Genomic DNA, 21,348 nt, shown 5'->3' on the forward strand with positions numbered 1-21,348 from the left:
TGAAGTTCTACTAGAGTGGAAAGCTCTAAGTTAGTCTCCTGAATATCTCTAGTGCACTTAGAAATGATGCACTTTGAGAATGATGCCAGCTATAATTAGGCAAGCTAATACTATGTTGCTATATATACACGCACTCCCACAAAAGCTCCTCCCCAACAACAAATTTAACACCTTAATGGCCCTATGCTCATTTGCAATCAGACAATAGCAAAAACCTGTCTAGCAAATTCCTTACCTGTTTTGAAGCAGAGTTTTCTGAGTAGCCACCAAAAACACAGCTGAAGTTCTACTACAGTGGAAAGCTCTAAGTTAGTCTCCTGAATATCTCTAGTGCACTTAGAAATGATGCACTTTGAGAATGATGCAAGCTAATTTATTAGGTATTTCTGCATCCATAATGGCCTGCTCTTTAAAAATATCACATGATGTACACCGGCATGATGCACACTGTAAATATGTAAAACTGAAACACATGATACCCATGGTTTCCAAAATTGGGTCACTTTTGGGAGTTTCTACTGTAGGGGTGCAACAGCGGGGCTTCAAATACCACATGGTAACTTAAAATTATTTCAGTGAAATCTGCCCTCAAAAATACATATGGTGCTCTTTCACATATGGGGTGTTTCTGTAAATTGGAGAATCAGGGTGATAAGTATTGATTTTTTTTTTTTTTTTTGCTGTTTTATATTACAGGAAGAAATGGATTAAAAATGGGAAATCTGCAAAAAAAAGTGAAATTTTGAAATTTCACCTCTATTTCCTTTAATTTACATGAAACTTCTAAAGGGTTAACAATGTGTGTGTTTTTTAAACAGTTTTGAATACTTTGAGGGGATTATAGGCGATTTCTACTATGTAAGCCGCACAAATTGACTTCATAACTAAATTAGTCCTTAAAAAAGTTGGTTTGGAAATTTTCTGTAAAAATTAAAAAATTGCTTCTAAAATTCAAAGCCTTCTAATGTTTAAGATGATACCAACATAAAGTCAATTTGTTGGGAATGCTAAGTAATAACTATTTTGTGAGGTATCACTGTCTTAAAAGCAGAAACATTAACATTTATAAAATAAGGAATTTTTCAAAATGTTCTGTAATTTGGGATTTTTTTAATAAATAAATTTAAAACATATTGACTCAAATTTACCACTAACATGAAGTATAATATGCCACAAAAATCGCTTGGATAACTAAATGCATTCTGGCTTGGTCTTGAAGGAGTTAAGCCAAGCAATGTACTATAAAATCAATAATGTAACCTCCTTGAATTTCTAAGTCTGCTCTGTCTACCTTCCAACGCTGTGAAAACTTAGAATAGAACTGTATTATTTTATGTAATATTACATTGCACATCATGGTAATGAGAACTGCTTTAATGATATAAGTGAGCAGAAATAGAGCCATCCGCTTTTGCTGCAATCCACCAAAATAGGCCTGTACAATCCTGCATTTTTTTTCTATTGTTGACCCGCTAGGAACTATTTAATACAAGGTTTATTATAATTGTATATCATTATTTTTTTTTTTAAATGTGGGAGGATCAAGGATAAAGAAATACAATTTGACAATTAATTCTTAAGATAAAGGGGTAAGCATAAATAATATATAATATGTAAATAGCAAACTAAAAAGTATATTACCTTTAAAAAAAATTGTATTCTAAAGGTGGCCACTCTGCAAACAATGAATAATTACAAACTATACACAAAAATTGTGACCAATGTACAGACCTTAAACTAGAGTAAACTTTAATTAATGCTTTCATTAATGCTAACAATCTAATTTTCCCATAAGACCCATACATGGAATGCAGAACTTGAGCAAAAATATGATGTGACATCTATATAGATAAATGTATAGATAAATGCCTACAATGAAATGTAAGACAGCAGAATTGCAAAGGAGTAATGCAAAGGAAAACTACCTGTCTTTGAAAGTATACATCTGTCTAGGCTGCTAACAGCAATCAAATCACTATTATCATGTCTAAAAACAAGATCATGAGACAAATACAAAGTGTCCTGGAACAGACGCGAGTGAAGACAGACATTACAATTACATGAACCAGTCATTAGTCTGGCTGTATAGATGGTCATCATCAACAACAATTCCAGAGAAGGAACATCTCTTTGAAGCAAGGCTAAGAATGAAGGAGGAACCCAAAATCACACTAGCTATTTATGCATCAATCCATGTTATTGTAGCAGATCACTGATCACAGTGTAACCAAATTGCTGAAATCTCATGGGACAGAGAAGATCTTGGCAAGCAAATGGAGTAGAAGTGAATGATAATAAGCAGATGTAAAGGCGTTATAAGGTTGGATGGTTCTCCAATCGGATAGCGTGGGTATTAGGAGATGGTTCCCAAACCAGATATATAGTATAGAAGGACTCCTGTACTCCACTTTGAGTTTTCAGTACAAAGCTTTATTTGGTGCGGTTCCAGTCAAAAAAACGTTTTCGGCTGAATAGCCTTCTTCAGTGTAACCGGATTGTGGCCGCAGGGTGTAAAAAGCTGAGTGGGGGTGAATTCCCTCAGTGGGTGGCAGGAAACGCTGCTTTCAACTGGGCTCTATGTCCCTTGGCTCATGGTCCGGGAGGCTGAGGCCTGTATTCCGGGTAGCCATGTGGCAAAATTAAACACCATTGGCTGATATACCACAAGCGGTAATAGCAGTGACTTAGGAGGAGCACCTCTTGCCGTTTTTTCAAAGGAACCTGAGTAGCTCTCATCTGCTTTTTGTTTCTTGTTTTGTTTTTATTCTTATTTCCTAGGTTTTAAAATTTTTGGGGAATATATACCCACAGCTGAATAGTCTAGGTGGAACTGGTGATCCGTATAATTATAGTTTGAACACACTGTACCCTAGATACATCTCACAGTGTGTACTGATGCACTGCTTTCCATATGGACTATTGAAAGGGGACTTATATAATTAGAGCACATTGTATCATTTTTTTATGTATTACATTTTATATATTCTTCATGATTCTGTTGACTCTCAATTTAAATAATAAATGTACTATAATAGGAATATAATGTACTATATCTCCTTATAATCTCCAGAGATTTGAGTTCCCTCCAACCTTTTACTTTGAATTGTGTAGCTGTATACATTATACCTGTCATCTTTTTTTAATGGTACCCAAAAATCGGATTATTTGACACAACGACTCAGCTCATTACCGTTGCACCGCAGTACAGTTGTCAGAACTCTCTCTTAGGCCTTCCTTTTTTACGTTCCGTATACGGAACCATTCATTTCAATGGATTCGCAAAAAATACGGAAGGTACTCTGTATGCCTTCCGCTTCTGTATTTCTGTTCCGTTCAAACATAGAACATGTCCTATTATTGCCTGCAAATAACCATCTGAAGCTCCATTAAAGTCAATGGGTGCACAAAAAAAACAGAATGCATACGGAATGCATCTGTATGTCTTCCGTATCCGTTCAATTTTTTCAGAAACATCTATTGAAAAAATTTTAACCCGCAAAAAACGGGTCAAAAACAGAAACCAAATGGAAAAACGGAACTGCAAAATGGAAAAGAAGCAGAAACACTACTGAAACAAAAAAATGGAACAACGGATCCGTGAAAAACGGACTGCAAAATACTGAAAAAGCCATACGGTCGTGTGCAGGAGGCCTTATCATGAGCTGGACAGTCCAAACTGGTGAACTACATAACTGCATTTATGTTATCTTCTGACACATATCTATGGCATGTCAGATTATCATCTTTGGTTGGATTTCCCCTATTAGCAGAAAGACATCATGAATAGAATATTTATGGGCCAGTATACTGTACATGGAATTAATGTGAAGCAGAACAGACTGTATGAACCAAAAGATGAGGTTCATCTTGTTGTTGCAGAGCAGTTCAGCACTAGCAGTATGGTACGTGACAAAAGTACTATGTTCAATAAACATCAAGGTGAAAGTGTAAACTGTAATAAAAAAATATGTATAGAATTAATTTTCTCTGTAATGTCATTTTTGTACTGCTTTAATAGAGTTATTGACTCTTTTGATGACTTTTTGTTATTTCAGCTTCGTAACAGTAAAGCAACAGGCTATTGTTTGGATCAAGGTTCTGAAGATGACAACAAAGCCATTTTGTACCCTTGCCATGGCATGTCCTCCCAGGTAAGCGGTGCATGGAGCTGTTTGGCAACACGTATTTCAGGTTTACTGCTATGTCTGCTTGAATGTTAATGGGAACCTATCACCGGGATTTTGTGTATAGAGCTGAGGACATGGGTTGCTAGATGGCCGCTAGCACATCCGCAATACTGTGTGCTTTTGTGTAAAAAAAAAAAAAAAGATTTGATACGTATGCAAATTAACCTGAGATGAGTCCTGTCCCTGAGATGAGTCCACGCTGGACTCATCTCAGGGACAAGACTCATCTCAGGTTAATTTGCATATGTATCAAATCGTTCAATAAAAGCACACAGAGCTATGGGAACTGGGTATTACGGATGTGCTAGCAACCCATGTCCTCAGCTCTATACACAAATTCCCGGTGACAGGTTCCCTTTAAATAGAGCTTGATACATGAGACAATTTAAGTTCTAACAACTTTCTATCTAGAGCTCAAAGTTTGATAAAATTCCAGTAGGCGGGGCTATGTAAACTTTTCATTTTATTATAAGGGATATACCTACCTGGAAATTTATGATAGATATATTCCCGCCTGGATAAAATCTGATAGATGTGGATCTCACCTAAGGTACTCACTCCTATCTCGAGAATGGGCCCCCCTGAAAGTAGCACAGCATGCTTTACTTCTTTTTAAAACTTCCATAGAAGTGAATAAATAGAGCCTCACTTTTATTTTTTTGATTGAAGGGAATGGATAGAGCCATGCTTGTCTGGCCTCGTCTCCATTCATGGTAGCTAGTGTTGAGCGAGGTTATCAAAAATTTGATTCAGCTATTTTGCCTAATTTCACAAATAAATTTGCTTTGGGACAAATTACTTTGTGACAAAGTGCATTTCTTTGTATGTAACATAGTAACATAGTACATACGGCCGAAAAAAGACATTTGTCCATCCAGTTCGGCCTGTTATCCTGCAAGTTGATCCAGAGGAAGAAAAAAAAAAAACAAAAAAAAAAAACCCTTTGAGGTAGAAGCCAATTTTCTCCACTTTAGGGGAATATAAAATTCCTTCCCGACTCCAATCAGGCAATCTACATCCAGGCCCCTCTTGAATTCCTTTATTGTACTCACCATCACCACCTCCTCAGGCAGAGAGTTCCATAGTCTCACTGCTCTTACCGTAAAGAATCCTTTTCTATGTTTGTGTACAAACCTTCTTTCCTCCAGACGCAGAGGATGTCCCCTCGTCACAGTCACCGTCCTGGGAATGAATAGATGATGGGAGAGATCTCTGTACTGCCCCCTGATATATTTATACATATTAATTAGATCTCCCCTCAGTCGTCTTTTTTCTGTAGCAGACATAATGATGGGGAATGGCGATCGTGCCGCCCTCCCATCATTGAACCCCTCAGGTGCTGTGTTCATCGCTGATCGCATCTGAGATTAAATTGAGGGCTTTCAGGGGTTAATCCAGTAAAAAAAAAAAAAAATTCTTAACTTATCTACTCACGCGCATCCGGGTTTTTGCTCCCTCAGATGCCCTCTCACTTTTAACCATGGCATCTATAGGGTTCAAAGTTCACGATCGGCATTACTGCTTGTCGCGGACCTTAGTCCCGGGTGCCTGGTGTTTGAAACAGCAGGCACCTGGCGGCTTTGGTGTCTGTTCCCCTTGCGAGCAGGTGCAATCTTTAAAGTCCCTGCCTGGACCATACATGTAAAGCGCTGGTTGGTATATGTTAAAAGAGACTGCAGATCTCCAGTGAGCATTGCAGCCTCTTCCTAGGCCAATGACATCATGTTTTTGGTCACATAGCCTAGGTCCAGCTCGTTCACATTAAAGTGAATGGGCCTGGGCTGCAATACCAAGCAAATGTGTAATACAAAATATGGTGCTGTACTTGGTAAGCCGTGAGGAGGCCACTTCACTCACTGGAGTACTACTGCCACTTCAAACAGCTGACTGGAGTAGGTGTAGGGAGTCAGACCACCAATGCCATGTTTTTTTACCACAGTTCTTTTGCGGCATGAGTGCTAATAAAAATCAAAATGCAATGTCTTCTCCTAAATTTTCTTCAGCCACTAAAAAGCTAGTTCTCCGAAACACAGTGACTAAAAGAGAAAAGACATAATTTAAGGGGGTTGTGTCATAAAGCATATTCTACATTTTTCAGACCAGCACCTGAATATTTTTGCAATTGCATGTAATTTAGGCTAATTTCACACTAGTGTTAATATTTTCCGGTATTGAGATCCGTCATAGGGTCTCAATACGGAGAAAAATGCCTCAGTTTTGTCCCCATTCGTTGTCAATGGGGACAAAACGTAACTGAACAGAACGGAGTGCTCCAAAATGCATTCTATTCCGTTCTCATACTGGAGAGCAAACCGCAGCACGTCCAGGGATGCGGAGCATGACGGATCTGTCATGACTAGAGATGAGCGAATCGAATCCCACAAAGTGGAATTCGATCCGAATTTCAGGAATTATTCGATTCGCCTATAAGTCGAATTTCCTCATGCTTCGTGTCAGCTAATTGATTAATCCTGAAATTCAATCTTACCGCCTCCATCTTGCTTGAAGATCTTGGCCGAAATCTCGCGCTGCACGTGTAATTTCAGCCGAGATCTTCAAGCAAGATGGTGGCGGCCGGCCAAACACGCGCAAGTGGATGCGGTAAGTTTGATGTAATGTTTTTTTTAATGTTAATTTCACACTGTTTGTACACTCAGATTCCGCGAACATGTATGAACGTGGCATCTGAGGGGTACAATGACGGGGGAGGCGCTATCACAGCTCCCTGTCATTGCACCTGCTACTTACAAAAAATGCGCTTCGTGGCGAAGTAATTCATCACAAAGCAAATTTTTTTGTGAAATTTGGCGGATCAGCCGAATCGAATTTTCAAGAAATACGCTCATCTCTAGTCATGACCCACAATGCAAGTCAATAGGGATGGATCTGTTTTCTCTGACACAATCTGACACAATAGAAAACGGAACAGTCCCCCATTGACTTTCAATGGAGTTCATGACTGATCCGTCTTGGCTATGTTAAAGATAATACAAACGGATCTGTTCATAACTGATGCAGATGGTTGTATTATCAGTAATGGAAGCACTTTTGCTGAACCCTGCCGGATCCCGCAAGAACGCTAGTGTGAAAGTAGCCTTAGTATAGCCAGTGAGCTATTCAATAGACTGTGTCTGTAAAGTGTCACCTGCTGTTTGTTCTTTTTCTTCTTTTTTGTTTATCTCACTGAGCTGGTGAAATCTTCAGCTGTCACCAGCCATATGTTCTGTAAGAAGCTGTGACAGTTACAGAAAGAGAGCTGCAGCAAAAATGACATGTTCCCTGAGCTGTCATCCTGAAAAAGATCTAGCAGAGCAATTGGAGCAGTGTATGTGGAGATCTCTGGACCCATGCGAGGTATAGGGCTGGGTCTGCTGGAATAGGTTATTATGTAATATATGATTTTCATCTTTTACATTAATCACGGCATAACCCTTTTAAAAATATTTTGTTGCTTTTCTTTTACGTGTGAGACTCATGCTGTGAGATGGGAGAGGGAACAGCTGATTGGTCATATCAGAAAATGCAGTTCTCCAGATCCATACCAGGAAGAGCCAACCCTGCTCAGAACAATTATAGGGAGAACATGATCATTTACACAGCATTCTGCAAGAAATTAGCTTCATTCCGAATTAATTTATCACAAAGTGCGTTAAATCAGCTATATCCCGCCCTGCAGGGAGAGTGTATCTCAGTGTATATCACTGTGCATTGCAGCAACAGTGCCCTTTCTGGTAAGAAACATAGCCCTTTCTGGTAAGGAAACAGTTACTTGGAGGGCTCATACAGTATATGGACATGCGGATCATCATGCAGGCCAGTCCTAGCTAATTACAAAAAAAACATACAGCAGACTTTAGTAAAGGGGGAAAAAAACTGTGCACCCCTGAAAGAGTTGTGTCCCAATGACTCTTTAGTGGAACAAAAGAAGGACATGGAGGCAGTGTCATTAAAGTAGTGGAGAAAAAAAAGTTCTTTTATTCCATGTTGTGGCAGTGCAAACGCATGCTTTTGTATCACTTCAGTTAGCTGATAAATAACTGTTTGTCACTGTTAGGCTACATTTAGCCGACTGTAAGTGTTTTGCGGTCCACAAATTGTGGATCCGCAAAACACACATATCAGCCGTGTACATTCTACAATTTGTGGAACACACATGGCCAGCCCTATATAGAAATGCCTATTCTTGTCCGCGATTGTGGACAAGAATAGGACTTACTCTATCTTTTTTGTGGGGCCATTGAAATGTTCAAACTTCACTTATTTGGTCAGTTACAGGTCAAAAACAGATAATAGGTGCAGATCTTTTTATGATACCTTATCTGGAAGTAGGATTGGCTCCTGATATTGACTCACCATACATTAAATACTGGAATTAGCTGACCAAATAGCTGAAGTGTGAACTCAGTCTAACAGGTCAATGTTAGCCTCAGGTATAATATACTTAAGCACGCAGTGGCCAAATATTCTACTATAGTGGGAGAGATGTCTCAATTTACACCGTCAGCATAGATTAATAGATAAACTATTTTGTTAGCCACTGATGCATTTAGTGGCCCCATGATAGAGTAGGGAGGGTGTCAGCAGTAAGATTGTGTTGACATCACTGTTTATTTTTCCCTTCTTCTGATCCATCAGAACAACCCAAAAAGAAACGTATCCTGTCTTTTGAGCAAATGCCTTCACCAGGTCAGTAATTGAGCAGGTTTTGAAAGGCAACAACAGGAGTTGGTCCAAAACAGACATGTCATGTGATGGAAGTATTTGCATGTGTTTTGGACCCACTCCTGCTTTTGGATTCCAAATCATGATGAAATCCTGATGCAAAATACTGACTGTGTGATCGAGGCCTTATGGGTGCTCCAAAGGCAAGATCCATAGTGTTTTGAATTTTTCAGTTCTTCTGATAGATCAGAAGAAGGGTAAAATAAATGGTGATGTCAGCAAGACCAAACAGGGACACTAGTAGCCCCAGAACAACATGAGGAGTCAACATAGTGGCCCATTCACAGAGGGGGAGGAAACAACAGTGACAGTGATAGCATAAGTGGTGCTAATGCTGCTGAAGACTTAAGAAACCAGCTTACAACCAGATGAAAGACGTTTGCCATGCAGGACGCATGGGTCAGCCGTCTTTGATGCAGCTCCAACAGAATATTCTTCCCATTATTGGTGAACATGGTTACGATCTTCAGTTAGCAAAGAGATTGTCAGGATTTGACTTCCTCTTGAAGGAACGTGGAGCAGTTCCTCCACCATTTTCTGTATAGGTGGTATGATGGAGGATCACTCAGAACTGTGCCTACAGTGGAGGCTGAGGACAAGGTGGAAGATGAGGACGCAGAGGAAAAAATTTGCACCAGAATCACATCTGTGATGACTGCCTGCCACTTCCTCTATGAAGCCATGCACTGCTAGACGTTTCTAGACAGATAGGCTCCTGAGTAACAGACAGTCTACCCCAGGCACATTTGGCTCCAGATCTCACACTGTGGTTACCCTACTGGCTCATGGCCATGCTTGCACCCAGCTGGCTCAGTGGCACACTGCCACCCTGCCACTGTCTCATGGGTAGGCTACCACCCTCACCTCCTGATGATGATGATGATTAAGCCCCCTCTTCACCTTGCTCCCATGTGTGATCAACTACCAGTGGCGTCTCTAGCTTTCAAATTTTGGGGGGGCACACTGCGGGCCAGGACAAAAGTAGGGGGGGCAGCTTTAGCAACGATACATTTACACAAGTATGCTTAGAAATGCTGCGATACTTTACCCAATACCTAAAACCACAACAGGAAAGAAAGGTCCTGCTGTCTGTGGTTTAAAAAAATATATAAAAAATCTCTCAGATTTCAACCTCCTAGATTTTCAATGTCCTAGCTGCCTGTGGATGACACTTTTATAGGGAGGGGGATCTGTGGATGACACTGCTATGGGGGGATCTGTGCATGACACATACCGTATATAGCATCTTATGCTATATGTGTCATCCACAGATGCACCCCATTACAGTGTCATCCCCATTTCCCCCTCCATAACAGTGTCATCCACAGATCCCCCTCCCCGCCTCCCACAGGAGTGTACATTTGACATTTCTAAACTGTAATCCATATCCTGAAGTAACTTAAACTTTAAATCAGGATTAAGCGGCCGCTCATCTCTACTAGTACCTTAACCTTACACCACTCGGCTAGCTTCGGTAACAGGGCCAGGCTACAGTCTACAGGTACTGCCTGTTAGTTGTTACCAAGCGGGTGCCTATTTCTGCAGGTCAGAGCATACGGATTACAGTATAGAAGAAATGTACACTCCTGGGAGCGGTCCAGACCAGTGGCGGATCCAGAGCCTGGTCTCGGGAGGGGCACTTCCAGATTATTTTCTGTCTGCCGCCGCAGAACAAGGGTGCTTATAGAACTATGAAAACTTACAATTACTTGGCTTGGCCCTTGGGGATCTCGGACACCACTTCCACACTTTGCAGAGCTGATGTTGTGTTTCATCCTAATGAGAAATATTTCATAATAAGGATTTGGAGAAGGGGCAGAGGGATAGCAGAGCAAGGAGAGGCTGGTTCTGCTACTAGGGGGTCCTACCATGGGTAGTAATAAAGCCCACCATAATGTCCCCCCCCCCAGTAGAAATAGTTTTCCTTATAATGTGACAGTGCAAAAAATACCCCCTTGTAATGCCCCTAGTTGAGCTAATGTCCCCCATAATGTGCCAGTATAAAATACCCCTATAAAGTACCCCCAGTAAATGCCGCCATAGTGCTCCTCTCCCCCCTTCCTCCTAGTGCCCCCCATAATGTACCAGTATAAAATGCCCCATATATCGTGCCCCAGTAGATGCCCTCAGTGTCCCCCATAATTTGCAAGTATAAAATACCCCTTCTTAGTGCCCCTCGTAGATGACCCTATAGTACTCCTCTCCCACCTTCCCCATAGTACCCACCATGTGTCCCAGTATGAAATTCTACTATACAGAGCCCCCCATATAAAATATTCCTCTTTGTGGCCTCAGTAGATGCCCCTATAGTGCCCACCAATAATATGCCAGTAATAAGTGCCCCCAATAACGTGCCAGTAATAAGTGCCCCCATCATGTGCAAGTAACACGAGCACCCCAATGTGACAGTAATAAGAGCCCAGCCCCCATCACGTGACAGTAATAAGATCCACCCCGATGTTCCAGTAATAAGCCCCCCATCACGTGCCAGTAATAAGCCCCCCATCACATGCCAGTAATAAGCCCCCATCACGTGCCAGTAATAAGCCCCCATCACGTGCCAGTAATAAGCCCCCCCATCACGTGCCAGTAATAAGCCCCCCATCATGTGACAGTAATAAGCCCCCCATCATGTGCCAGTAATAAACCCCCCATCACGTGCCAGTAATAAGCCCCCCATCATGTGCCAGTAATAAGCCCCCCATCATGTGCCAGTAATAAGCCCCCCCAATGTGACAGTAATAAGCCCCCCATCATGTGACAGTAATAAGCCCCCCCAATGTGCCAGTAACAAGAGCCCCCCTAATGTACCTGTAAAACTATTGTAAAAAAAACAAAGAACACTTATACTTACCTCCATGTCGGCGATGCGGTGCAGCCTCTTCCGGCCCTCAGTGTAAGCTGTTCTAGTGACTCACTGTTCTTTTAACTCAAAGAATCGAATGAGTCTCTAACTAAGTCGGATCTTTAGATGACTCATTCGATTCTTAGACTCCCTCCTGTACAGTGTGGGACTCAGAGCTGCTTGCCTGAGCTCTGATTGGTTGCAGGCCGGGGTGGGCGGGGAGGGGAATGGCTGGCTTCCACTCTAGGATCAGATTACGCTCCTCCCTCCCTGCTGCCAGCGTCTCTCTGCTCTGCTATCTGACAGAGCTGTTCACACGGATCGGCTCAGTCAGAGGAATTGACTCATGAACCGGACATCACTAATCTCCCTGTGCCCGACTGCGGTGGCTCACTTTGGGGGCCATTTTAGTTGGGGGGGGGCACATGGGGGGCACAGCATGATGTAGGGGGGGCCGTGGCCCCCTCTGGCCCCCCCCCTGGCAACACCACTGTCTACATCATCATCCACTACTGTCTGCATGTCACTTTTGTCACCCTCACCAGTCTCATTGCCGCGTTGCTGACCGTTGACAAAACCTGCTCCTATGTGACTGTCATCATTCCTACTTGCACACCTACATGAGGAAGCAGTGGACCTCCCCTCCACATATGGGCTGGCCAGTAGCTGCTCACTGTCTTCAATAAGCTCATTGTCACTGAAAAGCATAGCAGAGTTGACGGCATGCATTGCTTGCCTGGCAGAAGTAGCAGCAAATGAAAGAGGCAGGTTCAGGACAGGTGAGAGCACAGAGCTTCTTCCTGGGCCATGTCAAATAAGTGTGGTTTCAGAAGAACCCACCGACTCCTGGCTGTGCGTGACTAATGTCAATTGAGATGATGTTGAAGACCAAGTCACCATTAATGGATAGCAGGATTGGTCTTCAAAACATGACTGCTGGTTGACAGTGGCAGCTCTGGCCTTTTGCTGTGGCTGCTGCTAACACCCCCTGCCCTCCCCCCCCCCCCCCACACACACTTCTTCTGCAACTACTTGTGCTAGCTACAGGAACATTTTTAACACTGCCCAGCCTAATGGAATTGTTTATCTATTAAACAATGTGGATATGCCAATAACAGTAGAACAATACCGGTTATTCACCCCAATATGAGAATGAAGGGGTTCTAGATTTGTTAATGTGGACATCCCAATAACAGTTGGAGTAGACAGGTTATTCACCCAATTTGAGACCCAAGGCCTAATGGAATTTTTATTTATTAAACAATGTGGACTCCCCAATAACAGTTAAAGGAGATAAGTTATTCAGCTCAATTTGAGAATCAAGGCATTATAGAACTGTTTATCTATTAAAGAATGTGGACACCCCAATAACAGTATAATCAGACAGGTTAGTCATCCCAATTTGAGAATCAAGGCATAATAGATTTTTTTTTATCTATTCAACAAGGTGGACAACCCAATAACAGTAGAATTAGACAGTCTATTCAACCCAATTTAAGAATCAAAGCCTAATAGAAAAGCTTATCTATTAAACAAGGTGAACACTGTTCAATTAGATAGCTCTGTGCCCTACTCAGAGATTAATGCAAACTACCCTGTCTCCTATGGATCCCTTCGGCTTCAGATTACAGTCCCTGCACTTTCTCTGCCCTGTCCTGCAGTCTCCCTATGCTCTCCCTGTGCTCTCCCTACGATACCCCTACACTGTCCATGCACTCTCCCTATCCAATATTCTACAATTAAAGGCTTTCTTTCTAGTGCTTGTCATATCTCTCCCTATGCATGGCTCACATTGAAATGGCGACAGCATGAGATGAGGCATTTAAAGAACTGTGACATCATAGGGGCTGGCTAGCTGTGGATTGGCTGTCTGCATTGCATTATGGGTGATCTTGCATTCCCAGGCTTCTTACTTTAATTTTGTAGCACGTGTAGCCGCCATTTTAGGGGGGGGGGAACGATTCGTTACCATGAAGCGCGAGGACATTCGGATTTGTTGCAAATCAAATTTTTCCTAAACTTCTGATCGAATTCTACTTCGGATGCTTTGCTTCACTCAACACTAATTGTGAACCAAACCCAGGTGAGGGTGAAACACAAAGAATAAATATTTCTATTATATCTCATATCTGTGTAGCCTCCACTCCTGGTTTTGGCTCACAATCACTGATAGAAATTACTGGCCAAAAGCTGACTGTGTGAAAGAGTCCTAATACACATACAGTATACAGCTGCCTAGCTACAGGTATGTTAATACAAACTGTTCTCAGTCGTCTTGTGCTTTATGTTCTTTACATTTGGAGAGATGTAAAACTTAATGAAAAGGATTATACTTTATTAAGGTAATGGAAATACATGTGTATTTATGTAATTAAGACATGAAAAACAGCAAGGCAGGTTTATCACTGTGTAAAAAAGAATATTCTATGTCTAGTTTATTGTCCCAACACATCTTAATAATGTTTCCTGTCTGTTTAGTTATATTTACCCAAGCATAAATTCTCCTATTACCAACAGCAGGCGCTGCCCTATAAATTTAAGATAACACTCAGCTGAACACTTTGTTTTCATAATGGCTATTTGTTAACGCCATCTTCACAGCAAAGATATTTCCCGCTGCTCTTTATTTTTCCATTTGTTACAAGAATCCGGGTGACAAAGGCTGGAGAGATTTTATTTGCATATTTAACTATGTTAAGTATTTTTGACAAAGCTGAAATGTTTAACTACCATATTTATTTGCAAATAAAAAATATTAGCAAAAGTTACAGACCGACCTTCTGCTGCATGTTACGGTCCTCAGGACTAGCCATTACAAGTACAACAGTTTGCAGACACCAAGTCGAAGACAGGATAAAGAATGTCTGTAAGCCTTGAATGGCATATGCAAAGATGTTTCTTCCAGGGAAAGAGAACAATCTCGCTAGCGCCACCCTCTGGAAGTAGCTCCCTGTGAATCAAAGTCCAATTTCTTAGCAAGCCTTGGAAAATGACAAGGGAAAATAGCCAAGCCAAATATCTATCCATAGACATGGATACACAGCACACACAGCATCGCGCTCAGCAAGCCAGAATCTTACTCTATGCTGATGAGGGGCAAGCACCCCAAAGAAGCTGTCTATAGATGGATATTTGGCTTGGCGGTTTTCCCTTGTCATGTTCCAAGGCTTATAAAAAATTAAAAAAAGACTGACTCACAGGGAGGAACTTTAAGAAGGTGGAGCTAGCTGAATTCAGCAGTCATCTCCATTGATGAGCAAGCAATTGTCTAGAAGAAACACTTCCTTTCCTTTGTTTGCTTGCAACATCGGGCTACATATGTCATCCCGTGACACTCATTTATCTTGATTGATCCACTGCATTTGCTCTTGAGTTCAGATTTCCTTAAAATCTTGGTCTGTATGTTTTGCTCAAGGATTAGACTAAGCAATTCATCTTTGTATTGTCTATTTTCTTCAACCCATAAAGCATACAAAAATCTATGGCTTGTCATTTTCACAGTTTGAGAGACATCAGTAATTGCTGGTCTTGCAGTTTATTATACAGTTGTGTTCAAAATTATTCAACCCCCACTGAAATTGAGTGTTTTGGCCAGTTTGACATTGATTTTGATCATTTCAGTCATCTTGTTTACAATTAAATCAAAGAGGCACTTGTAAGTCAGACAAATATAACATAACATTTATAATGAAATAACCACAAATGTCTTTTCTGTGCTCACATCATTATCAGTTTTATTCAACCCCCAAGTGACATTCAATCTTAGTACAACATCCTTTTCCAGTTATAACAGCTTTTAAACATGAAGCATAGCTTGACACAAGTGTTTTGCAGCGATCTACGGGTATCTTCGCCCATTCTTCATGGGCAAATGCCTCCAGTTCAGTCACATTCTTAGGCTTGCGCGCTGCAACTGCCTTCTTTAAGTCCCACCAGAGGTCCTCAATCGAATTTAAGTCTGGTGACTGCGATGGCCACTTCAAAATGTTCCAGCCTTTAATCTGCAACCATGCTCTAGTGGACTTGGAGGTATGCTTGGGATCATTGTCCTGTTGAAATGTCCAACGTATCCCAAGCCTCAGGTTTGTGACGGACTGCATCACATTTTCATCCAATATCTCCTGGTACTGAAGAGAATTCATGGTACCTTGCACACGCTGAAGCTTCCCTGTACCTGTAGAAGCAAAACAGCCCCAAAGCATGATTGACCCCCCCGCCATGCTTCACAGTAGGAAAGGTGTTCTTTTCTTCATAGGCCTTGTTCTTCCTCCTCCAAACATAGCGTTGATCCATGGGCCCAAACAGTTCTAATTTTGTTTCATCAGTCCACAGAACACTATTCCAAACTTTTGTGGTTTGTCCACATGACTTTTGGCATACTGCAGTCGACTCTTCTTATTCTTTGGAGACAGCAAGGGGGTGCGCCTGGGAGTTCTGGCATGGAGGCCTTCATTACGCAGTGTGCGCCTTATTGTCTGAGCTGAAACTTCAGTACCCACATCTGACAAATCTTTTTTCAGTTCCTCAGCAGTCACACAGGGACTTTTCTCCACTTTGCGCTTAAGGTAGCGCACAGCAGTCGAAGTCAGCATCTTCTTTCTGCCACGACCAGGTTTCAACAGTGCCCTTTGCCTTGAATTTGCGAATGATGCTTCCTATGGTGTCTCTTGGTATGGTTAACATCTTTGCAATCTTCTTATAGCCATTGTCCTTCCTGTGAAGAGAAATCACCTCTTCTCTTGTCTTCCTGGACCATTCTCTTGACTTCACCATGTTTGTAAACACACCAGTAAATGTCTAGAAGGAGCTGAGTATCACAGTCCATTTAAATTTGCCTAATTGGTGCTTATTATGCTTGATTGCTGCTCCTTGACATCCACAGGTGTTTTCAATACCTGATAGAAAACACTTGAATGAACCTCTGTTCTTAAGAGTGGTAGTCTTTAAGGGGTTGAATAATTGTGTCAATGAAGAAATCACAAAAAAAAAACATTTAATACTGTATTACAAAAACAATTGATGTCATTTTAGTTGCATTTGGTTCTTTAAAAAGTTCTTGTAAGATTTCATTCTGAACACAATTACAAATGTACACTAAATTCCCTAAAACCCTTTACAGCATTGGGGGTTGAATAATTTTGAACACAACTGTAGAATATAAATAAAGTCAAATATGAATCAAAGGGATTTAATAGGATCCATATTTACAAAATAATTAGCCAAGAACTTAGTACACTGAAAGGAGTTGTCCAAGCTGAAATACTACTCAGACAATCCCTTCCACTCCAGCACCACTGTTCCTGTTGTCCTTGATGGTAACTGACCACTGCAATCAGTCATTGCCCTTAGTAACCAGAAGCCATGGCACTAGTCTGAACAGAGACTTATATATAATGTATAAGAACTTACTGTAGTATCTTGCAGATAGAGGGAGAAAGACTTTTTGAAATGGCCAAGAATAGACAGAAACAAAGTTTTAGTATATGTAGTTTTGATATCTGTACAGCATATAAAAAAATTGTCACCAACCTAGTACCATGGAAGTGTTCACTGCCTATTAGCTAATCAATTCATTTTAAGTTGAGCACTAATTTCCTAAATTATAACATGAGAGATTTTTCCGAATGTCGATAAATTGTACGAAAGATAATGCTTTCGTATAAATGTTATGTCAAATTTATTCATCAGTGTTATCTCCAATGAAAAGCAAATATTTTCATTGAATAAAGCAAATTTAAATTTAAATATACTAAGACTTAAAAGACTAAAAAACTAAAGGATATGGTTATGTTTCCTTAGAATCAGAGTGGTTTCCTTTATGATCATCAAGAGTCTTGGCTCTGCATGAATGCACTAAATGAAAGTGTCATGTGTCACAACATTACATTGTCTGTGTCCTGTGCTTTCTGCTGAGTTACTCCCTATTGTCAGAGATATCACAAACGCAAAGGGGTTTTCGGAACAGACAGTTATTATACAGAGGTGCAGGCAGCACAGGCAGGAAAAGATGTTAACAGTCTATGTCAGTGGAACATATGGTGAGTAAAAGCAAAGTGATTGTTTGAAACAGCGCAGTATATTCAAGTGATGGCAATCCATGTCCCCAGCAAGCAATGGTGTAGACGGGCAGCGGATATGACTGAAAGAGAAAACAGCTACATCAAAGACTAGATTTAAGCCACTTTAAAGGGGTTATGCCATGATTAATGTAAAGAATGAAAATCAGACATCATATAGTGTGTAACAATCTATTTCTTTTTGTTAAATTCTTTATTTAACATTTGCAAGAAATAAAAAGCAATAAAAGTGAGATTTGAGACATAAATCCAGAAGGACAAGTCAAATATCTGTCCATCTGTGACTGAAATACATTCCTAAACATATGAATTACTCAGTGTACATAAGTGCCAATACCTTGACAATGCACTAAGGCTTCCATATGAGAACCAATTCAAAAAATAAGGAATATGGGGGACATTTACTAACTCTTATACACCACTTTTTGGAGTACTAAAGTTGCAGATTTTGTCAAACTGCATTTTTGCAGCAAAATCTGAAGCTTTTCCTGCTCAAGACACCTTTACAGAATGGCGAGAAAAGGCGGCATGGCCTGAGCGGGGAAGCCCGGCTCATTTATCATTCTCCACACCAGTTTTTGGTATGGAAAATGTCTTAAATATACGCCAGCAAGGGAGCACCAATCCACTGCTTGAAGGATCCCTGATCCATACCTGAGGGGATATGAAACATTGGATATGGGGAAGCAGATGTCAGAGTTAAGAAAAACAGAGGCTGCTAGTCGGAACTTTGAGTCTATAGTAGGGTGAGTATGCACCACCAATGGCGTGTATGGACCCAACCAGGAGTTGTGGGGGAAAGGGTGTAGAAAGAAAGCATTGTTCCATATCCACCCATTGCTTATGTTCTTTGTGTGTAACCCAGAATACAATTCTCACTAAATGGTCAGCTTGGCGGTAAGATCTTGGTATGTTAATGAGCAGGGCATGAAAGAAATATACAATCCTAGGGAGGACATTCATTTTGAAAATAGCAATCTGACCAAGCCATGTAAATGTTCCTTTAGACCAGCGTTCTAGGTTATTTTTAATAATTTGAAGGAGAGGGTGATAGCAACATAGTAATAGTTTATAAGGCTGAAAGACATCTGTCCATCCAGTTCGGCCTGTCATCCTGCAAGTTTATCCAGAGGAAGGAATAAAAACCCTGTGAGGTAGAAGCCAATTTTCCAAATTTTAGAGGAAGAAAATCCTTTCTGACTCCAATCAAAATAACTCCCTGGATCAACGACCCCTCTCTAGTAGCTATATCCTGTAATATTATTACACTCCAGAAATACATCCAGGCCCCTCTTGAACTCTTTTAGTGAACTCACCATCACCACCTCCTCAGGCAGAGAGTTCCATAGTCTCACTGCTCTTACCGTACAGAATCCTCTTCTATGTTTGTGTACAAACCTTCTTTAATCTAGAAGAAGAGGATGTCCCCTCATTACAAACCTGGATATAAATAGATGATGGGAGAGATCCCTGTGCTGTCCCCCGGATATATTTATACATAGTTATTAGATCTCCCCTCAGTCGTCTTTTTTGACTGTGTACCCTAAGTACACAGAATACAGATCTGAGAGGGTTGTGGTCAAATAAATCCTTAAATGTTTGTGCAAGACACAGTATGTGACCACTTAATTGCTCTGCTAGATTTATTCTAGTATATATAGCTCCCATGTGGAGTAACAATCACAGTCTGATTCTGGAGCCTCAGTCAGCTCCACTTCAACAATTGCAATATAAACAGTAGGGCAATACTCTTGACTGTATATATGTGATTGTATCAGAAATACTCCCGATTCATCCAGTACTTAAAGTGCTTTCAGTCCTTTTATCATATCTTTCATATACAAAAAAGGCCTTGCAGGCCTATATCTTATATGAGAATGCTGAGCTTCTCTTATCCTATTCCTGCCCGACATTACAGAGGTCACACCCCCTTAGTCATGCGTAGTGGCGTCGCTAGAGGGGGGCGAGGGGGGGCAATTGCCCCCCCTATGTTGTTCCTTGCCCCCCCGGGTGCCCCCCCGCTGATTCCCCTGAGTGAATACTAATGAGCGCTTCCATTATGGAAGCGCTCATTAGTACCGAAGAACCAGGAAGTGGTGAACGCTCTGTACTCACCACTTCCTGGTCCTCGGCTGTCGGCTGTGCAGGGCTGCGCACAGCGTGAGGTCGCTCTGTGACCTCACGCTGTGCGCGCCAGTTTAGAGCACAGTCGACTGAGGAGGGAGAAAATGGCAGGCGGCGTCCGTCCAGGAGCAGGAGAGGTAAGTGTTTTTTTATTTTATTTTATAAAAAATGTGGCTGCTGGGGGCATTATGGGGGCTAATAGGAGGCATATGGGGCTAATAGGAGGCATATGGGGGCATTTAGACGCATATGGGGCTAATTGGAGGCATATTTGGGGGCTAATTGGAAGCATATTTGGGGGCTAATTGGAGGCATATGGGGGCATTTGGAGGCATATTTGGGGGCTAATTGGAGGCATATTTGGGGGCTAATAGGAGGCATATTTGGGGGCTAAAAGGAGGCATATGGGGCTAATAGGAGGCATATGGGGGCTAATAGGAGGCATATGGGGGCTAATTGGAGGCATATGGGGGCTAATTGGAGGCATATGGGGTCTATGGGGCTAATTGGAGGCATATGGGGGCTAATTGGAGGCATATAGGGGCTAATTGGAGGCATATAGGGGCTAATTGGGGGCTAATAGGAGGCATATGGGGGCTAATTGGGGGCTAATTGGAGGCATATGGGGGCTAATTGGAGGCATATGGGGTCTATGGGGCTAATTGGAGGCATATGGGGGTTAATTGGAGGCATATGGGGGCTAATATGAGGCATATGGGGGCTAATATGAGGCATATGGGGGCTAATTGGAGGCATATAGGGGCTAATTGGAGGCATATAGGGGCTAATTGGAGGCATATAGGGGCTAATTGGGGGCTAATAGGAGGCATATGGGGGCTAATTGGGGGCTAATTGGAGGCATATGGGGGCTAATTGGAGCCATATGGGGGCTAATTGGAGGCATATGGGGTCTATGGGGCTAATTGGAGGCATATGGGGTTAATTGGAGGCATATGGGGGCTAATTGGGGCTAATAGGAGGCATATGGGGGCTAATAGGAGGCATATGGGGGCTAATAGGAGGCATATGGGGGCTAATAAGAGGCATAATGGGGGCTAATTAGAGGCATAATGTGGGCTAATGAGGCATAATGTGGGCTAATGAGGCATAATGGGGCTAATATGAAGAATAATGGGGGCTAATGAGGCATAAGGGCTGATATGGGGGCTAATGAGAGGCATAATGAGGGCTAATGAGAGGCATAATGTGTCATCCACAGATGCCCCCATAACAGTGTGTCTTCCACAGATCCACCATAACAGTGCGCCTGTGCACTGACGAGAGACAGAAAGTAGGGGAAAGAATCCGCGGAAGCAAGCAGAGGACGGCACAGCAGACGACTGAATAGCTTCTTTTGTAAGTAAATTGCTTTATTATAAATGTATCCCTGCAT

The 21,348-nt window shown here is 41.7% G+C and overlaps 1 protein-coding gene across 1 annotated transcript in view; it reads left to right on the forward strand.

The window, feature by feature from the left end:
• Positions 1-21,348, forward strand: part of GALNT9 (polypeptide N-acetylgalactosaminyltransferase 9) — a 589,226-nt gene that overhangs the window by 551,158 nt on the left and 16,720 nt on the right. Inside the window, exon 9 of the mRNA XM_044281849.1 lies at positions 4,056-4,151. Within this exon, the coding sequence (XP_044137784.1) occupies positions 4,056-4,151 (96 nt within the window). The remainder of the gene's footprint in view (positions 1-4,055; positions 4,152-21,348) is intronic.

Source organism: Bufo gargarizans, chromosome 1 (genome assembly GCF_014858855.1).
Source record: "Bufo gargarizans isolate SCDJY-AF-19 chromosome 1, ASM1485885v1, whole genome shotgun sequence".
Lineage (NCBI taxonomy): Eukaryota > Metazoa > Chordata > Amphibia > Anura > Bufonidae > Bufo > Bufo gargarizans.